Source organism: Eulemur rufifrons, chromosome 27 (assembly GCF_041146395.1).
Source record: "Eulemur rufifrons isolate Redbay chromosome 27, OSU_ERuf_1, whole genome shotgun sequence".
Taxonomy (NCBI): Eukaryota; Metazoa; Chordata; class Mammalia; order Primates; family Lemuridae; genus Eulemur; species Eulemur rufifrons.
In genome coordinates this window covers 7,249,275-7,270,156 of record NC_091009.1, presented here as the reverse complement: position 1 = coordinate 7,270,156, position 20,882 = coordinate 7,249,275, and the positions used below count along the sequence as shown (strand labels likewise).

The 20,882-nt window shown below is 36.9% G+C and overlaps 1 protein-coding gene across 1 annotated transcript in view; it reads left to right on the top strand.

Moving 5' to 3' along the window:
• Positions 1-276: 276 nt before the first annotated feature.
• Positions 277-20,882, top strand: part of CDC73 (cell division cycle 73) — a 122,634-nt gene continuing 102,028 nt past the window's right edge. The window contains exons 1-6 of the mRNA XM_069459388.1: positions 277-581; positions 2,933-3,038; positions 6,801-6,870; positions 12,528-12,590; positions 12,671-12,723; positions 15,895-15,983. Coding sequence (XP_069315489.1) covers positions 451-581; positions 2,933-3,038; positions 6,801-6,870; positions 12,528-12,590; positions 12,671-12,723; positions 15,895-15,983 — 512 coding nt within the window. The 5' untranslated portion in view covers positions 277-450. The remainder of the gene's footprint in view (positions 582-2,932; positions 3,039-6,800; positions 6,871-12,527; positions 12,591-12,670; positions 12,724-15,894; positions 15,984-20,882) is intronic.

Below are 20,882 nucleotides of genomic sequence, written 5' to 3'. Positions count from 1 at the left end.
CCCCGAGTGCGCGCCGCGGGGGACCGGGTACGTGCTCCGCGCGGGCGCGCGCCCGGCAAGGCTCCCGGTACGTGCGCCGTGCGTGGGTGCGGTGCTCCTGCGCTCCGGGTCCGGGAAGGGAGCGGGCTCCGCGCGGAGTCTGGGAGGGGCGTCTTTCCAGGCGGCGCGGCGCCCCCTGGCGGCGGGCGTGCGGCGCGGGAGGAGCGCAGTCAGGCGTTCTCCGCGGGCAGCCGGCGGCGGGGCCTCGCCTGATCGCGCGGGGTCCTCGGCGGCCTGGGTGGCTATTTCCCCTGCTGCTGTCGTAGGCGAGGACGGCTGTTGGTGCCGCTGCTGTTGGTTCGCGGCGGCGGCGAAGGAGGAGGAGGAAGAGGGCGAGGCGACGGGGGAAGAAGGAGGCAGGCGCGGCGGCGGCGGAGGCGCCCGGAGCCGGCGGCGGCGAGGGGGGGGAAGATGGCGGACGTGCTCAGCGTCTTGCGACAGTACAACATCCAGAAGAAGGAGATTGTGGTGAAGGGAGACGAAGTGATCTTCGGAGAGTTCTCCTGGCCCAAGAACGTGAAGACCAACTATGTGGTGTGGGGGTAAGTCCGGCACAGCTGTGGTCCAGGGATGGCAGCGCAGTGTTGGGCGCCCCCAGGCGACCTCTTTTTAAACCCCTCCCCCCGTTTCCCTTGGGGATGGGATAAAACGGGTGCTCTGGAAAAAGTTTCTCTCCGGAGCAAAAGTTGCACTTTTAGGGAGAGGAGGAGCGGCCCATCTCTTTAAATCTCTGAGAAGTCAAAGGGGAGTTTCTGAGTTTTCCAGTTCGTTTTTACCAATATGCACCAAGTGCCAGCGGCGCGTAGAGCTGGTGCACAAGTGTACCTGAACATAGGTGCACAAAGGAGCACACCGTCTGGTGCCGGAGAGGCATCTTTTTCGTCTTTATGTTTTTGAGGCTGCCATGTGTTGCAACTGTCTGCGCTGGTCCTTCAAGCTTCTGGTCTATCTCTTCTCCTTTCGTTAGTGGGGACGGGGTTGTCTCTCAAGAAGAGAGAAGGGAATCAACTATGTGAAGTTAGGACGGGAAGGAAATTTGGTGTATTTGGAAGAGTCATCAAAATCTGTGTTAGAGGTGAAGGCAGGAGTTTCTCGGGAGAAAGTTACTGGTGAAATGGAGTGAGCTATACAGATCTACGAAATTGATGATGTGTGTGATTTTGCGAAGTGTATTTTAAAGGGAAGTGTTTTGGAATGTTGGTCCACGTGGAGTTTTATGAATTTAAGTCATTCAAGAAAAACATCTAGTCACTGTCATTGGCGCTTCATTTGGATAATTAGAACGTTGAGCCAGAATTTCCTGCTCATTTTGTTTGATTGAATGGAGCGAGCTTTAAGAGTCGATGAAACCTAGTGGAAATTTTTTTTTTGTTGGTTGGTTTTGTGTTTTGTTTGTTTGTTTGTTTTTGGCCTTATATAGTTAGCTCTGTGAAATGTTGATTAAGTGATGTCATTCTGAGTTGCCTGTCTTTTTACTCTTTGAAAGAATCTGCATAGATAGAATTACATTTGATTGAGTTTTTGGTGGATTTTTTTCTTTAAAAATTTGTTAAGGAGTATCTAGAGTGTATGGGGGCTCATTCTGAGAAATAAAACAATTTCTAACACCTGGGGATTCCCGACTCAAAGGCAAGAACTTAATCTGAATAGAGGAGATGAAACAGGTAACTTGATGTGAAATGCTTTCTAGCTTGTAAGAAGAGAGCAATCACTTCTAGTTGGAGGTGTTTAGGGAAGGGTCCATAGAAGTGTTTGACATGTTTGTGTCCAACAAAGTTTTCTTGAATAAATGAATGAACGAATGAATAAGCTTTAAAGAATGGATAGGAATTGTCTGGGTGAAATGGTGGGTTAAGTCTTGCAGGATGAGTGAACTCTACGCTTAAAGGAATAAGAACCGGAAAGGAAATGTGTTGACAGAAATTCAGTGAACCCAGTGAAAAAGGAATACTTAGAACTTTTTCAACACTGATTCACACCAAGAAATTATTTTTATTTTCTGTATGCTGTGTGCACTTTTAAATATGTACATATATAAAAAACACTAAAGACATTTATGCATGCAGTGCGTTCTCCAAGGTGTGGGTGTTACCCATGTATTGGATTTCATAGTACAATAATTGGTAGCAGTATGTGGGTTGAAATGCATAGGTATAGAGGAAAAGTGGGAATAGAGGCTAGCAAGTAGGTTAGGGCTGATTATAGGAAGCTGTAATTCAGATGAATTCAAATAATACATTGACATTTCTAGATGGGGAGAATGGAGGAATAGGGTGGGATTGAACACTAGGTAATATGTGTGCCTGGATCAGAGAGCTTGCACCCCTAGAGTACTTGATTTATCACAGGTAGAATTACATTTTGATTTTGCATCAGTGGTCTAGTTGGAGGGATGTTGTAAGAATCATACTTCTGAAATTCAGTGTTGTGTGTACTGTAAGAATGTTGTTAAGGGTGTTGCTCAGCAGTATCTTATTTTGAGAGAGCCATAGGATACATTTTGTATAAGTTTAGCACCAGTGATAGTTGTGCTTGTCCTAAGTAGTTTGTTTTCTCTGATGGATCCTCATGAATCTGTAACTGGTTAGGTTTTTCTCTTTATTGACAAAGCCCAGAGCGTAAATTGGGCCTAGTTCTAAAAGGCATATAGTACCTTAGAGTATGAATTTTGTGTACCTTCTCTATTTTTGCCTTTTGTCTTTGCCTGCCTTTGTGTTCCTTTTGCCCTAATGACATTCCACTTATTAGATTTTATACTTTATGTGGATCTTTGTTAGCCACGTTAAATCCGTTGTTGAAAAGCAAAGTTGTATAGATTAACGAATACATGTAATTAAGCCCAAAGAGTTGAATTAGAATTGTGAGTAAAAAAATCTTGCCTTAATTATTTCAGGACTGGAAAAGAAGGCCAACCGAGAGAGTACTACACATTGGATTCCATCTTATTTTTACTTAATAATGTACACCTTTCTCATCCTGTTTATGTCCGACGTGCAGCTGTAAGTAGAATTTATTTTAAAACTTTTTTGTTTTATTTTGTTTTACTTCATGATAGTAGGTATCATTCAGTGTGGATAACTTCCCTCTTGGGTTTCAAATCAAGAGTGAAAGGTTTGTATGAGTCTCTTGGAGGGTCAAAATTAGTCTGTTGTGTGATTTATACAAAATTTTTAGTCTTATTTTTTTCATGTAAAATGTGGGTAATGTTTATAACAACAGAAATTTTATAGGCATTTATAGGGATGTTTTTAAAAATTTATAAGCCTGGGGAAGGACTCTGATATTTCAGAACTCTAGTTTAATCTCAAGAAAACTTTTTTTGGTCATAAGGGTCAAAATTAACACACATCTTTTTAAACTTATTATTATTATTTTTTGAGACAGGGTCTCACTCTGTTGCCCTGAGTATAGAGTACTGTGGCATCAGCCTAGCTCACAGCAACCTCTGACTCCTGGGCTCAAGTGATCCTCCTGCCTCAGCTTCCCAAGTAACTGGGACTACAGGTGTGCGCCACTACGCCTGGCTAATTTTTCTATTTTTAGTAGAGACGGGGTCTTGCTCTTGCTCAGGTGGATCTCAAACTTCTGAGCTCAAGCGATCCTCCCACCTCGGCCTCCCAGAATGCTAGGATTACAGGTGTGAGCCATTGCACCTGGCCTTAAAATCATTTTTTAATCAACTCAGTGCAACTATTTTCATACTCTTGATACATTGGTTTTAGTTTTTCCTGCTTTCTCAGTGTTTGAAAATTTATTACTCAGAGGAAATCTTTAGAAACAACCGAAAATAACTGATTTCACATTGATGAGATTCTTCATCTGTAGGGAACCAGTATAAGTAAATGGGCTTCAAAATTATTTGGATATGATAGCTGTATGACATGGCAAATTACCAAAAGTGCCCTTAAAAGATGATATTTAATTTTCTAAATGAGACCATCCCTCAGATTATTTTTGGTAAAGTTGAACATAAAATTTTTTTAGAGACATAATTGAAATAATCAGATGTCTGGTTTTACTTTTGTCATTTTCACTTTACATGTCCATACTTAAGTATGAAATATATTAACTTACAAATAACTACTTTTTCTCATTTCCTACAGTTCTTAAAACAATTCTATTCAAATTTTCACAAGCACCATCATTCTGTCTGTCATCACTAGAGCCAGTTTTTGATCTAACACAGTTGCTAGATCACCCATTAAGCTGTGTGAAATTTACTTCCATATCCTTTCCCTCCCTCCGTGCTAGCAATAGTTGAAGTTTCTGGCTTATCCTAGGTGTCTTTCAAACAATAGCTTATTATTTAAAGCATTTGAGAAAAATATGCCTTCATGTAATGGGCTTTGTAAGTAGTAAACTGTAAGTCTTCTGCTGTTTTGAACAAGAAATACATATTTAGTGTTAAATACTTATTTAAAAAAATAAAATTAGGGTGAAACTACTTGGGAAATAGTGGGGAAAAAATAGTGACATCTCTCTCTCTAAGATTATTTTAACTCATTAGATCCTTAAAAATTGAATTAGGCAGTAATTAGAATGTTTTGTTGGATATAGCCATTGATTTTATGGTAATAAAGATTGAGATACTTGGTTTAGCTTTTCAGATTATGTTTTAGAGGAATGGTTGTAGTACATAATGGATAGCTGTAATTGTTACAGTGGTCCTTAGGACGCTTGGTTGCATAATTTAACTCTTATTTTTCTTAAATACTTGCCAAATTGAAAGGGCAGAATTCTAAAACCTAGGGTTCTATGAATTTGAGGTGTCGTTTCCTAATTACTTTGTGCTATTTGCTCTTTCTTGTGAGCAGACCATTCCTGAAATGGGTATTCTTGACCCATACCTCCTATTTTAGTGTGAATAGATGTACTTCCTTTTCAGTTAGCTATAATGTGTACATAACTCAGTAGTGACCAAATGATGAAATATCTCATCAGAGTTAGGAGCAGTAAAGAAAATAAGTTCGGCCAGGCACAGTGGTTCACGCATGTAATCTTAGCGCTTTGGGAGGCTGAGATGGGAGGATCATTTGAGGCCAGGAGTCTGAGACCAATCTGAGCAACATAGCAAAACTGACCCCCTCTCTACAAAAGATGAAAAAACTAGCTGCATGTGGTGGCATATGCCTGTAGTACCAGCTGCTTGGGAGACACTGAGCCAGGAGGATTGCTTAAGCCCAGGAGTTGGAGGTTGTAGGGAGCTATAATGTTGCCACTGACCCTGTCTCCAAAAAAAAAAAAAAAAGAAAATTAGGTCAAATATTTTAACTATTTATGATATTCCATGTAGACAGGTTTAAAAAAAAATACAAGCACACAAAAACTATGGACACTTAAACTTTCATACTCATAAACAGAACCTAAAATTTAGCCTGACCTTTAAGATTAATTTTTAATTGATTAAATATAGTTTATATGAATCATCAAGGAGTCAGTGCAGAATGTTTGGTGCAGTGAGATGTAATTAGTATTCAACATAAGATAATTGGCCAAAGATACTAAGGATCCTTCTTCATTGTTGGTGCATAAGATGACAGATTTGCACTATGTAATCGCATGGCCACCAGTTTTTCTTGCACTCTGCTGTTTCTTGGCATTAGAAAAATGATGTGGAAAATTGTGGTAAAGACAGGATTCATTGAATTCCTGGCCCAAAGATGACTTGATGCTTTCTTCTTTACAAATAACTAAGGTAGGCAATGAAAGGAAAATTACACATTTTGGTAAAAAGGATATTTTTTCAGATTTAAGGTTTTTATTTTTACTCCCTGCTTACAGAATTTATTCACACTCAAGGCTAAAAAAAGTAATAGGTAATGTGGAAGTTAAACAACCGCTGCTGATGTCTTCCTGTATATTCTCCTATACTTTTTCCTGTGCCTCAACAACATGTGCCTATTGTGCCTATCATCAAAATTTAGTTTTAGCAGCGAATTTAGTTTATTTGAAAGAGTTTAAGTAGAATATTTTGAAGAGGTCTTGTTTATGTGTGAGAAAAGAAAACATTTTGGGGATGCTGCATTAAATGAGAAAGCAGTGGGACTGAAAAGATATCAGTCCCACATGTGCACACCATCATGTGTGCAATTAAAAAACAAATACTTAGAGGAACCCAAGGAGGAGGAAAAAAAAAAAGACCGGAATTGATATTTTGAAAAGGGATAGATAGAGTCATTGCTTCATTTTTTATGATTATCTTTTATATATCTTCCTGGAATTTCAAAAATGAAATTACCAAAAATTAACATGTTGAAAAATTTTCAAGATTTTTATTAGTTTCTTTTAGCCTAGTCATTTTTTTTACAAATTTGATTTTAAATATATGTTACCAAAATATGTTGGAATAAAATTCAGACATTGGGCTAGGCTCAGTGGCTCGTGCCTGTAATCCCAGCACTTTGGGAAGCTGAGGCAGGAAGATCACTTGAGGCCTGGAGTTAAGACCAGCCCAGGCAACACAGGGAGACCCTATCTCTACAAAAAAATAAAAAAGAAAAAGAAAAAAAAGCTGGGCATGGTGGTGCGTTCCTGTAATCCTAGCTACTCAGGAGGCTAAGCCAGGAGGATTGCTTGAACTCAGGAATTTGAGGTTATGGTGAGCTATAAATGGTGTCACTGCATTACAGAGCCTGGGCAACAGAGTGAGACCCTGTCTCTAAAAAAAAAAAAAAAAAAATATTCAGACATTATATGATGTTGATTTTTATAAGTTTTATATAGTTATTCATTTGATATTTAATTTAAAATTTTGTCTTCAGACTGAAAATATTCCTGTGGTTAGAAGACCTGACCGAAAAGATCTACTTGGATATCTCAATGGTGAAGCATGTGAGTATTTTTTAAATTGCTTCCCCTTTTAAATACACATTGTTTCTTACCCCCTCCCAGCCCCCGTGAAATAAGGAGTAGTGGGAAGAGAATTTATATTTCCACTAAAAAATTAACCTTCTTCAGCTTTGTCCATATGACTTTTCTTTCTTTTTACAGTGAATGCACTCTTTGCTGCTTAAAGCCCATCACCCGTTCCTTGCATAGAGATTCCATCTTCTTTGACAGTCTCAAAGGCTTTGTCTTTGTAAATTGTTTGTCAATTGCATCATGAGTTTTCTCTTTCTTTCTGGCTTATTCCCTTTTAGAATACATAGGATCTCTCATCTTTAAAAGATGTTTTTGACCCCACATTCCCACTATCTACTGCTCCATTTGTCGTCTTCCTTTTACTGCAGAATTCTTTACGAGAGTTGGCATGATATCACCGCTGCTTCTTTACCTCTCATTCTTTCTTGAGGTCACTCCATCCCACCACAATAGCTGTCTGTAAGGTCAACACTAACTTAAGGATTGCCACAGCCTTTTGTGTCTCTTACCATACTTCACCTCTCAACAGCGTTTGGTACTGTTGACCACTTCTATTTTGAAAGCCTTTCTTCATCTGGCATTGGGACACCAGACTCTTGGTTTTCTTCCTACTCTTTGTCCACCTTTCGGTTTATTTTGCTTACTGCTATGCCTGACCTCTAATTCTTGAAGTTTTCCAGGACTTGATTTTTTTCCTTTCTTTTTTAATCCTTAATCTCTGGGTGACCTCTTCTAGTTTTATGCTTTAAATATCTTGTATGTAATGCTGATAAATTCCAAATGTTTTTCTCTAGCACAGACTTCTTCCTGAGCTCCAGATTTATAAATTCACTGTTAAATCTTCCCTTGGATGTTTAATAGGCATCTGAAATTTAACCTATCCAAAATAGAATGCCCAGTTACCTGTTTCCCATCTCCCCTCACGCTAAACAAAATGAGTCTGTTCTTCCTGCAGTGTTCCCATCTGAGTGATGGCACCCTACTCATGCAGCTGTGTGAGCCAGAACTCTGGTGGAATCTTTGATTTCTTTCACATCTCACACCCATTTTCTATCCTCAAGTCCTTTTCTCTGACTTTAAAAGTATGACCACCTTTTACCATTCTGCCTCTACCCTGTTCCATCTTTCCCCGTTAGATTATTGTATAGCTTACTCACAGGTCCCCACTCTTGGTTTCCTGCAGTGTAGTTCTGCCTAGCGCTTAAGAGTGACGTGTTTGTGAAAAAGCATGTCAACTTGATTGTGTTACTCATCTCAGGGCCATCCTGTGGCTTCCCATCACACTTAGAGTAAAGTTCCTTTTCCTTACCCTGGCCTACATGATCTTGCTTCTGCCTAAATCTCTGTGCCCTCATCTTCTCCCAATCTTCCTTTGCTCTCAGGAGTCAGTCTTATTAGTCTTTTAGCTGTTTTAATCTTAGAGTCTTTGCACTTGCTCTCCTCTCTGTTTTTAATTGTTTCTATATTGTTACTTGGCTTCCTTCCTTACTGTCTCATTCAGAGCTGTGCTCAAATGTGGCTCCAAATGTCGTTCGATCAGAGAGAGCTTCTCTGACCACTCTGTCTAAAATGTAAAATAGCATTGCCTCCCTCCGTCCCTGTCTGTGTAGTCCCATCCTGATTACTTTTCATCAAATCCCATATGTTAACCTGAAATTAAATATTTGTGTACCTATTGTCTGTCTGCTCCACCATATGGTAAACACTAAGGGGGCAATTGTTTGTCTTGTCTATTGTTAAATATCAAGCATTTAGAATAGTGGTGCATAGTAGGTTCTTAACTGAATAAACATTGATTTGCCTGTCTTACAGAGTACAAATAAATTGATACAGAACTGTTTCATCTCACCTTCTCTGGGGTGGGGTTTACTACCTTTAAGTCATTAACAGTTGTCTTGTCACATATTCTGTGCTCCATGGTATTAAGCAGTAAGATTGATTTACACAGAGAATCTTGTGCATAATGGAAAGATGAAAGATCGTCAGGCATCTTTTCTTCTGTGCTGTCTTCATTCATCAAGTACTTATGGAATGCTTTTTCTTAAAGGCCTTATGCTAGGTGCTATATAAATTGGAAAATCCCTGTTGTAAACATGTAAACATACTTACTCTAAGCAAAGGAAATGATATACAGAAGGTTAGAACCCCAGAGGAGGATTGAGGAGGGAATCTCTATTCTCCTATGGAGAGGATGGAGTTGGGGAAAATAGGGGAAGGCCTTTTTTTTCTTTTTTTTTTGAATCAGAGCTAATTTAACTCTTTGGAGCAGTGTTTCCATAACTTTTTAAATAATGAGAATCGTGTGTTACACTTGTTAAAAATAGTTTTTTTTGGCTTCAGAAGATCTGGTGTGGGTCTAGGATACTCTATTCTTAATAAGCATCTCAGCAGGTGAGCCTGAGAAATAGGTTAGTTTTGGGGGAGTACTGTAGAGCAAATGGCTTTTCTTTTTAGAACCCCAAAATAAGTTGTCATTTATCCATGCATCTCATTTCCTATAGTTTCTATAGGACAGATACATTTAGTCATCAAGTATATTGCTTTGCCAATTTAAAAAAAAAATTAATTTAATAGTTTAATAAAAAGGTCAAACAAATAAGACCATGTTCCTAGACAAGAACACATAGCAGCTTAAGGATATTCGTTCTTAATTTATAAATTTAACATGGTGTCAATAAAAATATCGAGTTTTTCTTGAGGAAGGGGCAGAACTAGGTAAGATGTTTGTAAAGTTCATTTGTAAAAGTAAGCATCCTGACTATTTGTAGAAGTGTAATGGAAAAAAGACTAGCCATTCTAGAGTTTAGAACTGGGGAAAGATATTTCAACTCATATCACATATTGTAAATATTACATATAGGTATCACATATCAGCTCATTTCGAAGCTGAAGATTAATCTCATTAATATATGAAGTGGTCGTGGAAATATAAACATAGAAGACCAACAGTACAATGGATTATGTCATACACTTCACAGAAAAGATGATACAATCATATGAAAAATGCTTAATTTTGTTCATAATAGAATTGCAAATTTAAACTACACAGAAATAGCATTTTTTTTTTACCTGATAGACAAAAATCTACAAATTTGATGATGTGCTCTAGTGAACCTATGAGGAAACAGTTGCTATACTATATTGTTAGTTATAATGTTGATTGATAGAACCTCTGTTGAAGAAATTGGCAGTGATATGTCATCAAAAATTTTACATAGAATGATAAGACTTAAAATTGAACTGCTCGTTGATAGGAACCTAGTTAAATAAATTATAGTAATTCATATAATAGAATAAAAAGTAGCTGTAAAGGGGGAGTTAAGGAAATGCCTCGCATACTGATGTGGAAGGATGTGGGAGATAAATTGTTAGGTAAAAAACCAAGGTTCAGAACAGTGTGTATAGCCTTCTACCTTTTGTATAAAAAGTAAAAATAAAAGTCTAATTTTGTATTTCTTGTATTTACAGAAAGAAACTTTTGAAGGCTATACAGGAGATTAACTGATTACTTAGGGTGATGGGAACTAGGTGGATGGGGACAGGTATACCCCTTTTTTATAGTTAAATTATTTTGAGCCATTCAAAAATCAAATGATTAATTTAAAAATAATTTAGGCGGGGTGTGGTGGCTCACACCTGTAACCTAGCACTATGGCTCAGGCCAGAAGATCATCTGAGGCCTGAGTATGAGCCTATCCTGAACAAAAGCGAGACCCAGTCTCTACAAAAATATAGAAAAATTAGCCAGACATGGCGGCAGGCACCTGAAATTCCAGCTATTTGGGCAGCTGAGGCAGGAGGATCACTAGAGCTTAGGAGTTTGAGGTTGCAGTGAGCTATGGTGACACCACTACACTCTAGTCTGGAGACAAAGTAAGGCCCTGTCTCAAGAAAAATAAAAATAAAAATAGTTTTCTACCAGTTGTGAATAACTAAACATTGCATGTTTAAAGTGAATGCTAACTTAAAACTTTCTATCATGTATATACAATTATTTATTTAACTGTTACGTGTTAGGTCATTAAATATGAAATGTCCGATTTCTAATCAAAAGTATAGTTTGTTATATCTCAAACAAGAAGCAGTACAATTAATCAAAGTATGTGCCTAAACTGTTGGCACAGTTTTGCCATCTTAACGGTAGCTTGTTTATGCCAGTAGTGAAGAAGCCTGGAGAGCAAGTGGCGATGAAATCACAAAAGGCATGTCCCACAGCTTGTTGAGAATTGAATGTTTTTCCTTGCAAGAAGTGGTCCAAAGCCTGGAAGAAGTGGTAGTCAGGTGGTGCAAGGTCTGGTGAACATGGTGGATGACAGAGACTTTGCAAGTTCAGCTTCTATAGTTTGAGCAGCACTGTTTGTGTGACATGTGTCGAGCATTGTCTTGCAAGAGGATTGGCCTGTCTCTGTTGACCAATTTTGGCTGCTTAATCACAAGCATCCTCATCGTTTCATCCAACTGGTTGCAGTAGACATCTGCTGCAATCGCTTGACCAGGTTTCATGAAGCTGTAGTGGATAATACCAGCACTGGACCACTGGACACCATTAGCTTTTTTTGATGAACATTCGGTTTTGGACTGTATTTTGGCACTGCGTCTTTATTCAACCATGTGCCAAACACTTGTGATTGTCAAAAAGAATCCATTTTTCATCGTATGTAACAATACAGTGTAGAAATGGTTTGCCTTTATGTTGTGACAGCAAAGAAAGGCAACCTTTGAGATGATTTCTCTTCTGACACTCATTTAATTCATGTAGAACCCATCTATCCGACTTCCTTACTTTGCCACCGACTTGTTTCAAATGGTCCAATATTATTGGAATAGTGACGTCAGACCTTGCTGCTAATTCACACCGAGGTTGAGATGGATTTGCTTCCACTACAGCTTTCAGCTCATCGTTATCCACCTTAGTCTCAGGTCACTCACGTGACTCATTTTTTTCAAGGTTAAAATCACCAGAATGGAACTTCTCAAACCATCGACATACAGTGTGTTCATTAGCCACATCCTTCCCAGACACTTCATTGATATTTCAAGCTATCTGTGCTGCATTGGTTCCATGACAGAACTCATATTCCAAAATAACACAAAGTTTTGACGTATCCATGATTTCACAAAAATTGCTCTAAAAAAAAATTTGAAAGCCAATCACAAGCCAAACTATGCATTTGAAAGACTGAGGATGTACTTTCATGGTAGACATAAAACAAGAAGTGTCAAAGTGAAATGTCAGAGATAACAACTGTCAAACTTAGTATTTAAGGAAATCAGACATTTCCTACTTAATAACCTAATTTTATGTTTAGGTGCACTTTTGTGTGTGTGTGTGTGTTATAATATTGGAGTGTATTCTTTAAGTGACCAGTTAATTTCAGCTGGATCATCTCGGTAACTTGTAAGCTAAAATGTCAAAAACAGATTGTCCTCTTAGAGACGTTCTAATACAGGTTAATCTTTTTAATAGAATGCTTTTACAGAGCTGCCTTAAAACTTAATATTTTCCTAAGGGAAATCACCATATAGAGTTAAGAAATATAACAAACCTTGAGCATTTCACTTATAATAATATCCAATATGTGTATTCAAATGTTAACATTCTTATATGAATCTTTTTAAATCTTCAGCAACATCGGCAAGTATAGATAGAAGTGCTCCCCTAGAAATAGGTCTTCAGCGATCTACTCAAGGTACGTCTTGTCACATGTTTATATTGAATTTTCTAAAACCCATCCCAAACTATATATTTATTCACTTCTTTTTCTTATAGTCAAACGAGCTGCAGATGAAGTTTTAGCAGAAGCAAAGAAACCGCGAATTGAGGTAATGGAACTTTATTTTAAAAGTGGTTCATATTGTTACTGAAATTGGAATTGTGTAGTAACAAGAATTCTCTGTTCTTGTTGAGATGGGGTTGCTCTTTGTTGCTTAGGCAGGTCTCAAACTCTTGAGTCAAGCTATTCTCTCACTTAAAGCCTCTCAAGTAGCTGGGACTATAGGTGCCTACTATCGCACCCAGTTAAAAATTAATTTTAAATTTTTTTTTTTAAGAGACAAGAATCTTGCTGTGTTGCCTAAACTGGCCTTGAACTCCTGGGCTCAAGCAGTCTTCCTGCCTTACTTAGCCTTCTGAGTAGCTGAGACTACAGGCATGTGCCACCCTTCCTGGCTGTAGGAGCTTTTTTTATTCCTGGAAAACTTTGTGTAGTAGAAAGAACAGTTGATTAATAAGTAGCTTGAGCTACAATTTTAGCTCTCTCACATCCAAGCAATGTGGTGGACAAATCGTTTTCTTTTCTTTTATATCCTTATTGATGAAAATACTAGACTAGATCAAGGGTCAGAATATTTTTTCTATAAAAGGCCAGATAGTAAATATTTTAGGCTTCGTGGGCCAATACAGTCTCTGTTGTAGCTATTCTCCTTTGCTATTGCAGTGTGAAAGCAGTCAGAGATGATACATAAATAAACAGGTGTTGCTGTGTCCAGGTAAAACTTTGTAAAACAGGTAGTGGGCTGTAATTGGCTTTGGGATGTAGTTTGCTTACCTCTGGAATTAGGTGGTATGGGGATTTGCTTTTTTTTTCAGAGCTGTGAACATTAAGTACTTACTATAGTTACTTTGTTAGAATATTGACACAGCAGGTTCCAGATTGCTTGTAGCATTTTATAGCCAGCAAGTAGAATATTAATATTTGTTAATAAGGATAGTTCATGGGTAATAGAAGCCACAAAAGAAATTCTGTTACCTTTAGAGATCTCTTGTACAACATGGTGACTATAGTTAGTAACAGTCTATTGTATTTTTAAAATTGCTAGAAGAGTAGATTTTAAATGTTCTCACCACGAAAAATGATAAGTATGTTAAGTAACCCATATATTAATTAGCTCGATCGAGCCATTCCACAGTGTATACATATTCAAAACATCATGTTGTACATGGTAAATATTTTTATTTGTCAACTAAAAAAAAGGAATGCCAGTGGCTTTGGAAGAAAAAGCTACTATACTGCATAAGACAATTAAACCTTTTAATTATATGCTTATTATATTACTTATATAAATGTATAATAAGCCCATCAGTTACATATAAACCCCCCTGAAGTGGTGAATAATGTACTACAGGCATACTTAAAATCTGAGAAATGATTAAACTGATCATATGTCAATTAAAACAGATAAAGGAATAACATTTGTAGTCATCACTAGTGTTAACATTGCTAGAAACCATAAATCTTTTCATTTCAGACTTCTGTAAAAATCAAAGAGTTAAGTGTATATACATTTTGTCTGCCACATAAACAGCAAAGCATCCACAATTAAGGATAAGAAAGGTAACTTGAAGGGACAAGATTGGTTGGCAAATATGTACAGTAGACTCAGTGACAGAATTTCATGCTAAAATAATGTAATTTTAAGTATATTCTGAGACATGGACCTTTTTTTTTTTAAAGCAGTGATAGTAATAACTGACTCATTATTATTGCTTTGTGTGTGCTACGTGATATTCTAAGCACTTTATGTGTATTAACTCACCCTCACCACAACCTCCTGAGGTTGGTGGCACTATGTGTGTCCCCTGTGAGCAAACAGGTGCAGACGGAGTAAGTGAACCAGGATTGGAACCTGGGCAGTCTGGCTCTGGCCATTCTGCTATACTGGGTACAAATTTTGTGGCAGTAAAACTGAAAATTTCCCCAACTTTCCTTGTGTGAAAGGCAATTGTGGCCCACCATGAACAAAGTGAGAGAGAATCTAGGGATACCATTTACTTGGAAAAACCTGAACATCGTAGTCTAATTATTTGAAAAAAATGCAATATGGCAGAGATGCTAATTTGGTAGGATTCTGAAAAATCAGCAGGAAATAGCATAATAAAATTCTTTCCAGATCATTTGTAGAGTTGAAATGTGTTAAATAAACAGTTGTATTACCTAAAGTTTTCATTCCCAGAATATGTCCGTTGGGGACCTGTAGGGCACTATGCTAGGAGAGAGAAACTTTGAGGACAACGGAGATTCTGATTTGGTTAAAATCTAGGCCACTGTTGTCTTTAAAATCAGCATTTTCTTAAGTAATTGCAGTAAGCTGGGTTATAGCCTTATTACAAATGGAAAAAATGTAATGCATTTGCCGAAATATTATCCTTATATTCATTTCAGCTGATATGTCTGTTTTAAGATTTTTACATTAGATTAATAATAGGACATGAATTGGGGCTCAACATTTTTCGGGTCTGGTAAGTGTGCTGGTGCTTTCTGTAAGTTTCATATTCCATTAGCTGTAGACACTGACTCAGCTCCTCAGTTTATTTGTTGAATGTGGATGTCGCACTAAATCAGAGTTACCAAGTTTCGTTTTTAAGCAACCAAATGCTTTTCAGACTAAATTTTACCTGTCATCCTAATATGTAGATTAGATAAAAGCTGAGTTACTTAGGTTAAATTTCAGATAAGATCTGGAAGTAGCCCATGGGGCACTTTGTATGAAACTTCTAATGTTTTGAGGAACATACTTTGAAAACCATTAAAGTTTCACTTGTATTATTTTGATCTGTGCTGATGGATTCAGGACTTGTGGCAACAGACAAAAAAAAAAAAAATCAAGACCCACAATGAAATTTTTGACTCTGGTGAATGCTTCTCATAAAATTTGGTTATAATTTTTCTCAAAGAGAAGGAATTTATTTGTTGTATGATATCTTTCTGAAGAAAGGTAGCCATAATATATTGTGGGAAGAACACTTAATCATAGGAAAAAAGTGACTAAGCAAGTTTTTTCTAAGCTTCTAGTTGATTTCAGTCTTATATATGATCCAACATATATTTACTATTATTATCTTTATGTAACTAAAAGTCATCTTAAAGTTAATCTAAAGACAGTGATACCTGGAATTGTATAGGTGGGGATTTTGGTAACTCAAGTTATGTGTAGTGTTTTTTCTTTCTAAAAGTTAAATAAAAATTGAAAATACTCACCAGTGATTATTTCCAGGATGAAGAGTGTGTGCGCCTTGATAAAGAGAGATTGGCTGCTCGTTTGGAGGGTCACAAGGAAGGGATTGTACAGACTGAACAGATTAGGTAAGGATTTTTTAAGTAGAAAGTAGGTAATTTAGGTATGTATATGAAAAGGGTGTATTAAAATGCTATCCACATTTACATTTTCCTCTTCCATTCGTTATATATTTCTGTGCCCTAAGTTCGCATGAATATGTGTGGACATGTTTTATGATGGGGGTGATTGGAGGCCTTTGTGCTTATCATGCTTTCTGGAAAGCCTTCTTGATTCTGTTGCCATATTAGTCTTTTTAAAAATTACTTCATAATGTGACACTCATTTTATTATGTAAACTCTTGTTGATTTATAGCAGAAGTCAGCAAGCTTCCTGCACAGTGCCACATGTTAAATATTTTTAGCTTTATAGGTAATAGGGTCTGTTTTGCAACTACTCATTCTTTATTGGTAGGGAAAGAAGCCATAGACAATACAGAAATGGATGGGAATAGCTAGATTTGGCCTGTGGCCTTAAGTGTGCTGACCCCTGATTTTTACTGTAATTAGAATCACTTCATAATATTTCCTTAGTACAGTATAATCCTTGTGGAAGTTTTATCCAAATCAAGATAAAGAGTATAACCTCACTCCCTTAAATTTCCTGTGTACCTTTGTAATTCCCTGCTTCTGCCTATCCCTATATCCTTTCCTCCCCAGGCAACCAATTACTGTTATAGATTAGTCTGTTTTTTCTAGAGTTGTATGTAAATGAAATTGTGCAGTATGTACTCTTTATTTTGTGTGGTTTTTTAGCATGTTTATTTTGAGATTCATTATGTTGTTGGATGTTTCAGTAATTTATTCCGTTTTATTGCTGAATACTCTTCCATTGTATGGATGTACCACAGTTTACCCAATCACCCGGTCATAGTCATTTTGCCCATTACCATTTTTTGCTATTACAACTAAAGCTGCTGTGAACATATATGTACAAGTTTTTGCAAGGACATAACATTTTCATTAGTCTTAGGTAAGTAACTAGGAGAAGAATAGTGGGCTCATATGGTAGTGTAGATTTAACTTCTTAGGAAACTGCCAAACTGTCTTCCAAAGGGCCAGTCCCATTTTATGTTTCTGTCAGCAGGGTAAAAGAGTTAGTTTTTCTGTATCCTTGCCAACAGTTGGTATGGTCAGGCTTTATAATTTTAGTGATTCTATTAATAATAGGTCTTATAGTTTTAAGTTTTACATTTAAGTCTGTGATTCACTTTCAGTTAATTTTTTTAATGTATGGTATGTGGTATTGATCAAAGTTCATTTATTTTTACGAGATAGGGGTTGAAGTTCCATTTTGTGCATATGGGTACTCAGTTGTTTCAGCACTATGGAGTGTCCGCTGAATTGTCTTTACACTTCTGTGAGATATCAGTTGTCCAGTTGTCCATGAATGTTTAGGTCTATTTCTTGACCCATTCTGTTCCGCTGATCTACACTGTTTTGATTATTATATCTTTATAGTAAGTCTTGAATTCAGGTAGAATTAGCTATCCAACTTTGTTCTTCTGTTTGAAGAATGTTTTTGCTGTTTTAGGGCCTTTGCGTTTCCATATGAGTTTTGGAATTATCTTGTCAATTTCTATAAAAACAGCTTGCTGGGATTTTGATTGAGATTGCATTGAATTTATAGATCATTTTGGGGAAAGTTGATATTTAAAAATAACGAGTCTTTTGATATAAACAAGATACATTCATTTATTAGTGGAGACATTTAGTTCTTTTATTTCTCTCAGCAGTGTTTCATAATTTTCAGTACACTTGTATTAGTCACTTTTTGTCATATTTATTCATAAATATTTCATATTTTATTGCTGTCGTAAGTGGTATTTTTTAAAGGCTGATTTCTGGTTGCTTATTGCTAGTATAGAGATTCAATTGATTTTTATGTATTCTTGTATCCTACACTTATGATAAACTCATTGATTAGTTCTTGTAATTTTTTGGTAGATTGTATCAGTTTTTATAAATACTCAATCACATTTTCTCTATATAAATAACATATTATTTCTTTATTTCCAAACTGGAAGCCTTTTGATTTCTTTTCTTCTTGCACTGGCTAGGCTTTTCTTATTTACTGTTGAGTAGAAGTAGTGAGACATTAGAGATTCTTTTCTTGTTCCTGATCTTGGGAGAAAGCATTCAGTCTTTTACCATAAAGCATAATGATATGCCTTAGGATTTTTGTAGCTTCTCTTTATCAGGTTGAGAGGGCAAATTCCTAATTTACTGGAAGGGTTTTTACCCTATTGGAAGGGTTTTTTTTTTTCTTTTTGTAAATCAGAAATGAATGGTGGATATTGCCAAATGCTTTTTCAGGTTCTATTGAAATCATATAGTTTTTCATTTTTGTCAATATGGTGAATTAAATTGATTTTTTTGAAAGTTTACATTCCACGGATAAACTCTATTGCTCATTTTATTATTTATCTATTACAATCTAAGAGATTACCCCAAAACATAGTGGTTTAAACAGCATACGTTCATTATCTCACAGTTTTCTGTGGGTTAGTTGTTTTGACATGGCTTGGGCTCTGTTTCTCAGTCCCTTAGAAGGCTGCAGTTAAGTGTTAGCCAAGACCAAGCCTCATCTGTAGGCCTGACTGGGGAAGGATCTGCTTCCTAGCTCGCTTGTGTGTTGTCATCCTTACTTATTTATTTTTTAATGAAATGTGTCTTTTTCCTCTGGCTGGTTTAAAGTTTTTCTCTTTTGCTGGTTTTAAGCCATTTAATTATGTCATGTCCCTAGGGTTTTTTTTTTATTATTATTTTTTATTTTTAAATGTTTCTTATGCTTGAGGTCCCTTAAGCTTCTTGGGATAATTTTTGAGTTTATAATTTTCATTAGGTTTGGAAAATTTTTGGCATTGTTTCTTCAATTTTTTTTTTCTATTTCCATCTTTCTGCGCTCAAGTGCTGCTTGAAGTTGTCTGAAGCTCATTTATGTTCTTTTGGATTTTTTTTCTTACCTATATTCTTTCTTTGAATTTTTAAAAAAATTTATTTTGGATAGTTTCTTTTGTTGTGTTTTCAAGTTTAGTATTATTTTTTCTATAATTTCATGTATTTTTAGTCTCCAACATTGTAGATTTTATCTCTAGAAATTTGCTTTGTTCTAAAAAAATCTATTCCAAGTCTCTACTTATTGAATATATGGAATATAGTTATAATAATTATTTTAATGTCTTTGCAGTATTTAATGTCTTTGATTGATGTTTCTTCTCATTCTGGCCCATATTTTCCTGCTACTTGCATGGTTTGTGATCTGTGGGTGCGTACCAGACATTGTGTGTTTGACCTTGTTGAATGCTACATAGTTTTGTATTTCTATACTTTTTTTTTTTCCTCCACACTTTTTTTAGCCTTGTTTTGGGACATAGTTACATCACTTGGAAACAGTTTGTTACTTTTAGGTGTTGATTTTAAGATTTGTTATTTGAACAATGGTCAGTTTAGATCGTTATTCCCCACCCCACTGAGGCAAGACCCTTCTGAGTACTCTGTCTAATGTCCCAGGAATATGAGGTTTCATTCTGGCTGGTGGGAGCAGGTACCATTCTTCACTTGGTGTGAGCACTGGGCATTATTCCGTCTTATTCTGTTGGGTGGTTCTTTACCCAGTCTTAGACAGTTTCCTCCTACTTAGGTGCCAATCAGTATTCTGCTGGAATACTTGAGGGGGATTTTGTGTGCAGCTCTCTCCTCAGGTACCCTGGCCTATGAATTCCAACCACCTTGGTCTTGCTGTAATCTCAGCTCCGTTTCCTCAAATCGGGGAGTCTACTAATTCCACCTGGGTTTTCCTCCTTATGTCATGTCTTGGACACTTTCAAGGCAGTAAGCTGAGGTGGTCATAGGACTCACCTTGTTTATTTCTCATTTGTCAGAGAATCATTGTCCTTCAGTGCTTGATATCTAGTGTCTAGTAAACCATTGTTTCATGTATTTTGACTGGTCATTTCAAGGCTGGAGGGTTAATCCAGTTTCTGTTACTTCATCTTGGCTGGAAGTCCTATGATTGAAAGTTCAATTCAGGCGTGATGATAATTTAGAAAAGTACTATAGTCCCCCTTTATTCATCCTCAGGGGATATGCTCCAAGACGTCCAGTGGATGCCTGAAACCTTGGATAGTACCTAACCCTTGTCAAGGAATGGCAGGGTCACCTTTTCACTTACAGGAAGCACTTTATGGTTTCTCTTTGGCAGTGGCATATCTGAATTGCCAGCATCACTATTCTTGTGCTCTGGGGCCATTATTAAATAAGGGTTGCTAGCACATAAGCGCTGCTGTACACAGCCGTCTGTCTGATAGTCAAGATGGCTACCAAGTGACTAACGGGACAGTTAGTGTGTACAGTGTGAATATGTTTGATGAAGAGATCATTCATGTCCCGGGCAGGATGGCACACAGTTTAAAAGTTAAAGAATTGTTCATTTCTCGAATTTTCTGTTTAATATTTTTGGACTGTGTTTGACAGAAGGTTACTGAAGCTGCGGAAAGCCAGACTAGGGGACTACTGTATTTGGATTTGGCTTAAAGTATGCTGGTATGCTTTAGATTGTAAGAGAAAGTTGCACAGTATTATACAGAGTGAGTCAAATACCGGATGCATATTGAGCATCTGCTATAAAGTACCTTCATACCTAATCTAAATAAAATTACAATACTATATAATGCTACTGTATTTAAACCTGCAGGAATTTTCGTCCTTTTTCCAGCTTTTGTGTAACATATTTCAAGATTTTCATCTTGTGACTAATATTTTTGTCTACTGTTAAGGTACCCAAACACTTTTTAATTCTTTTTCTCATATCACATGATAAAGAAAAGATACTTTGCTTGAGATTATCATCTTATGAAATCTGTGCTTTCAGTGTTACATCTTTTTTTATAGTTCTGTAAGCATAGCTTCTCTTTGTTGCTTTGCCT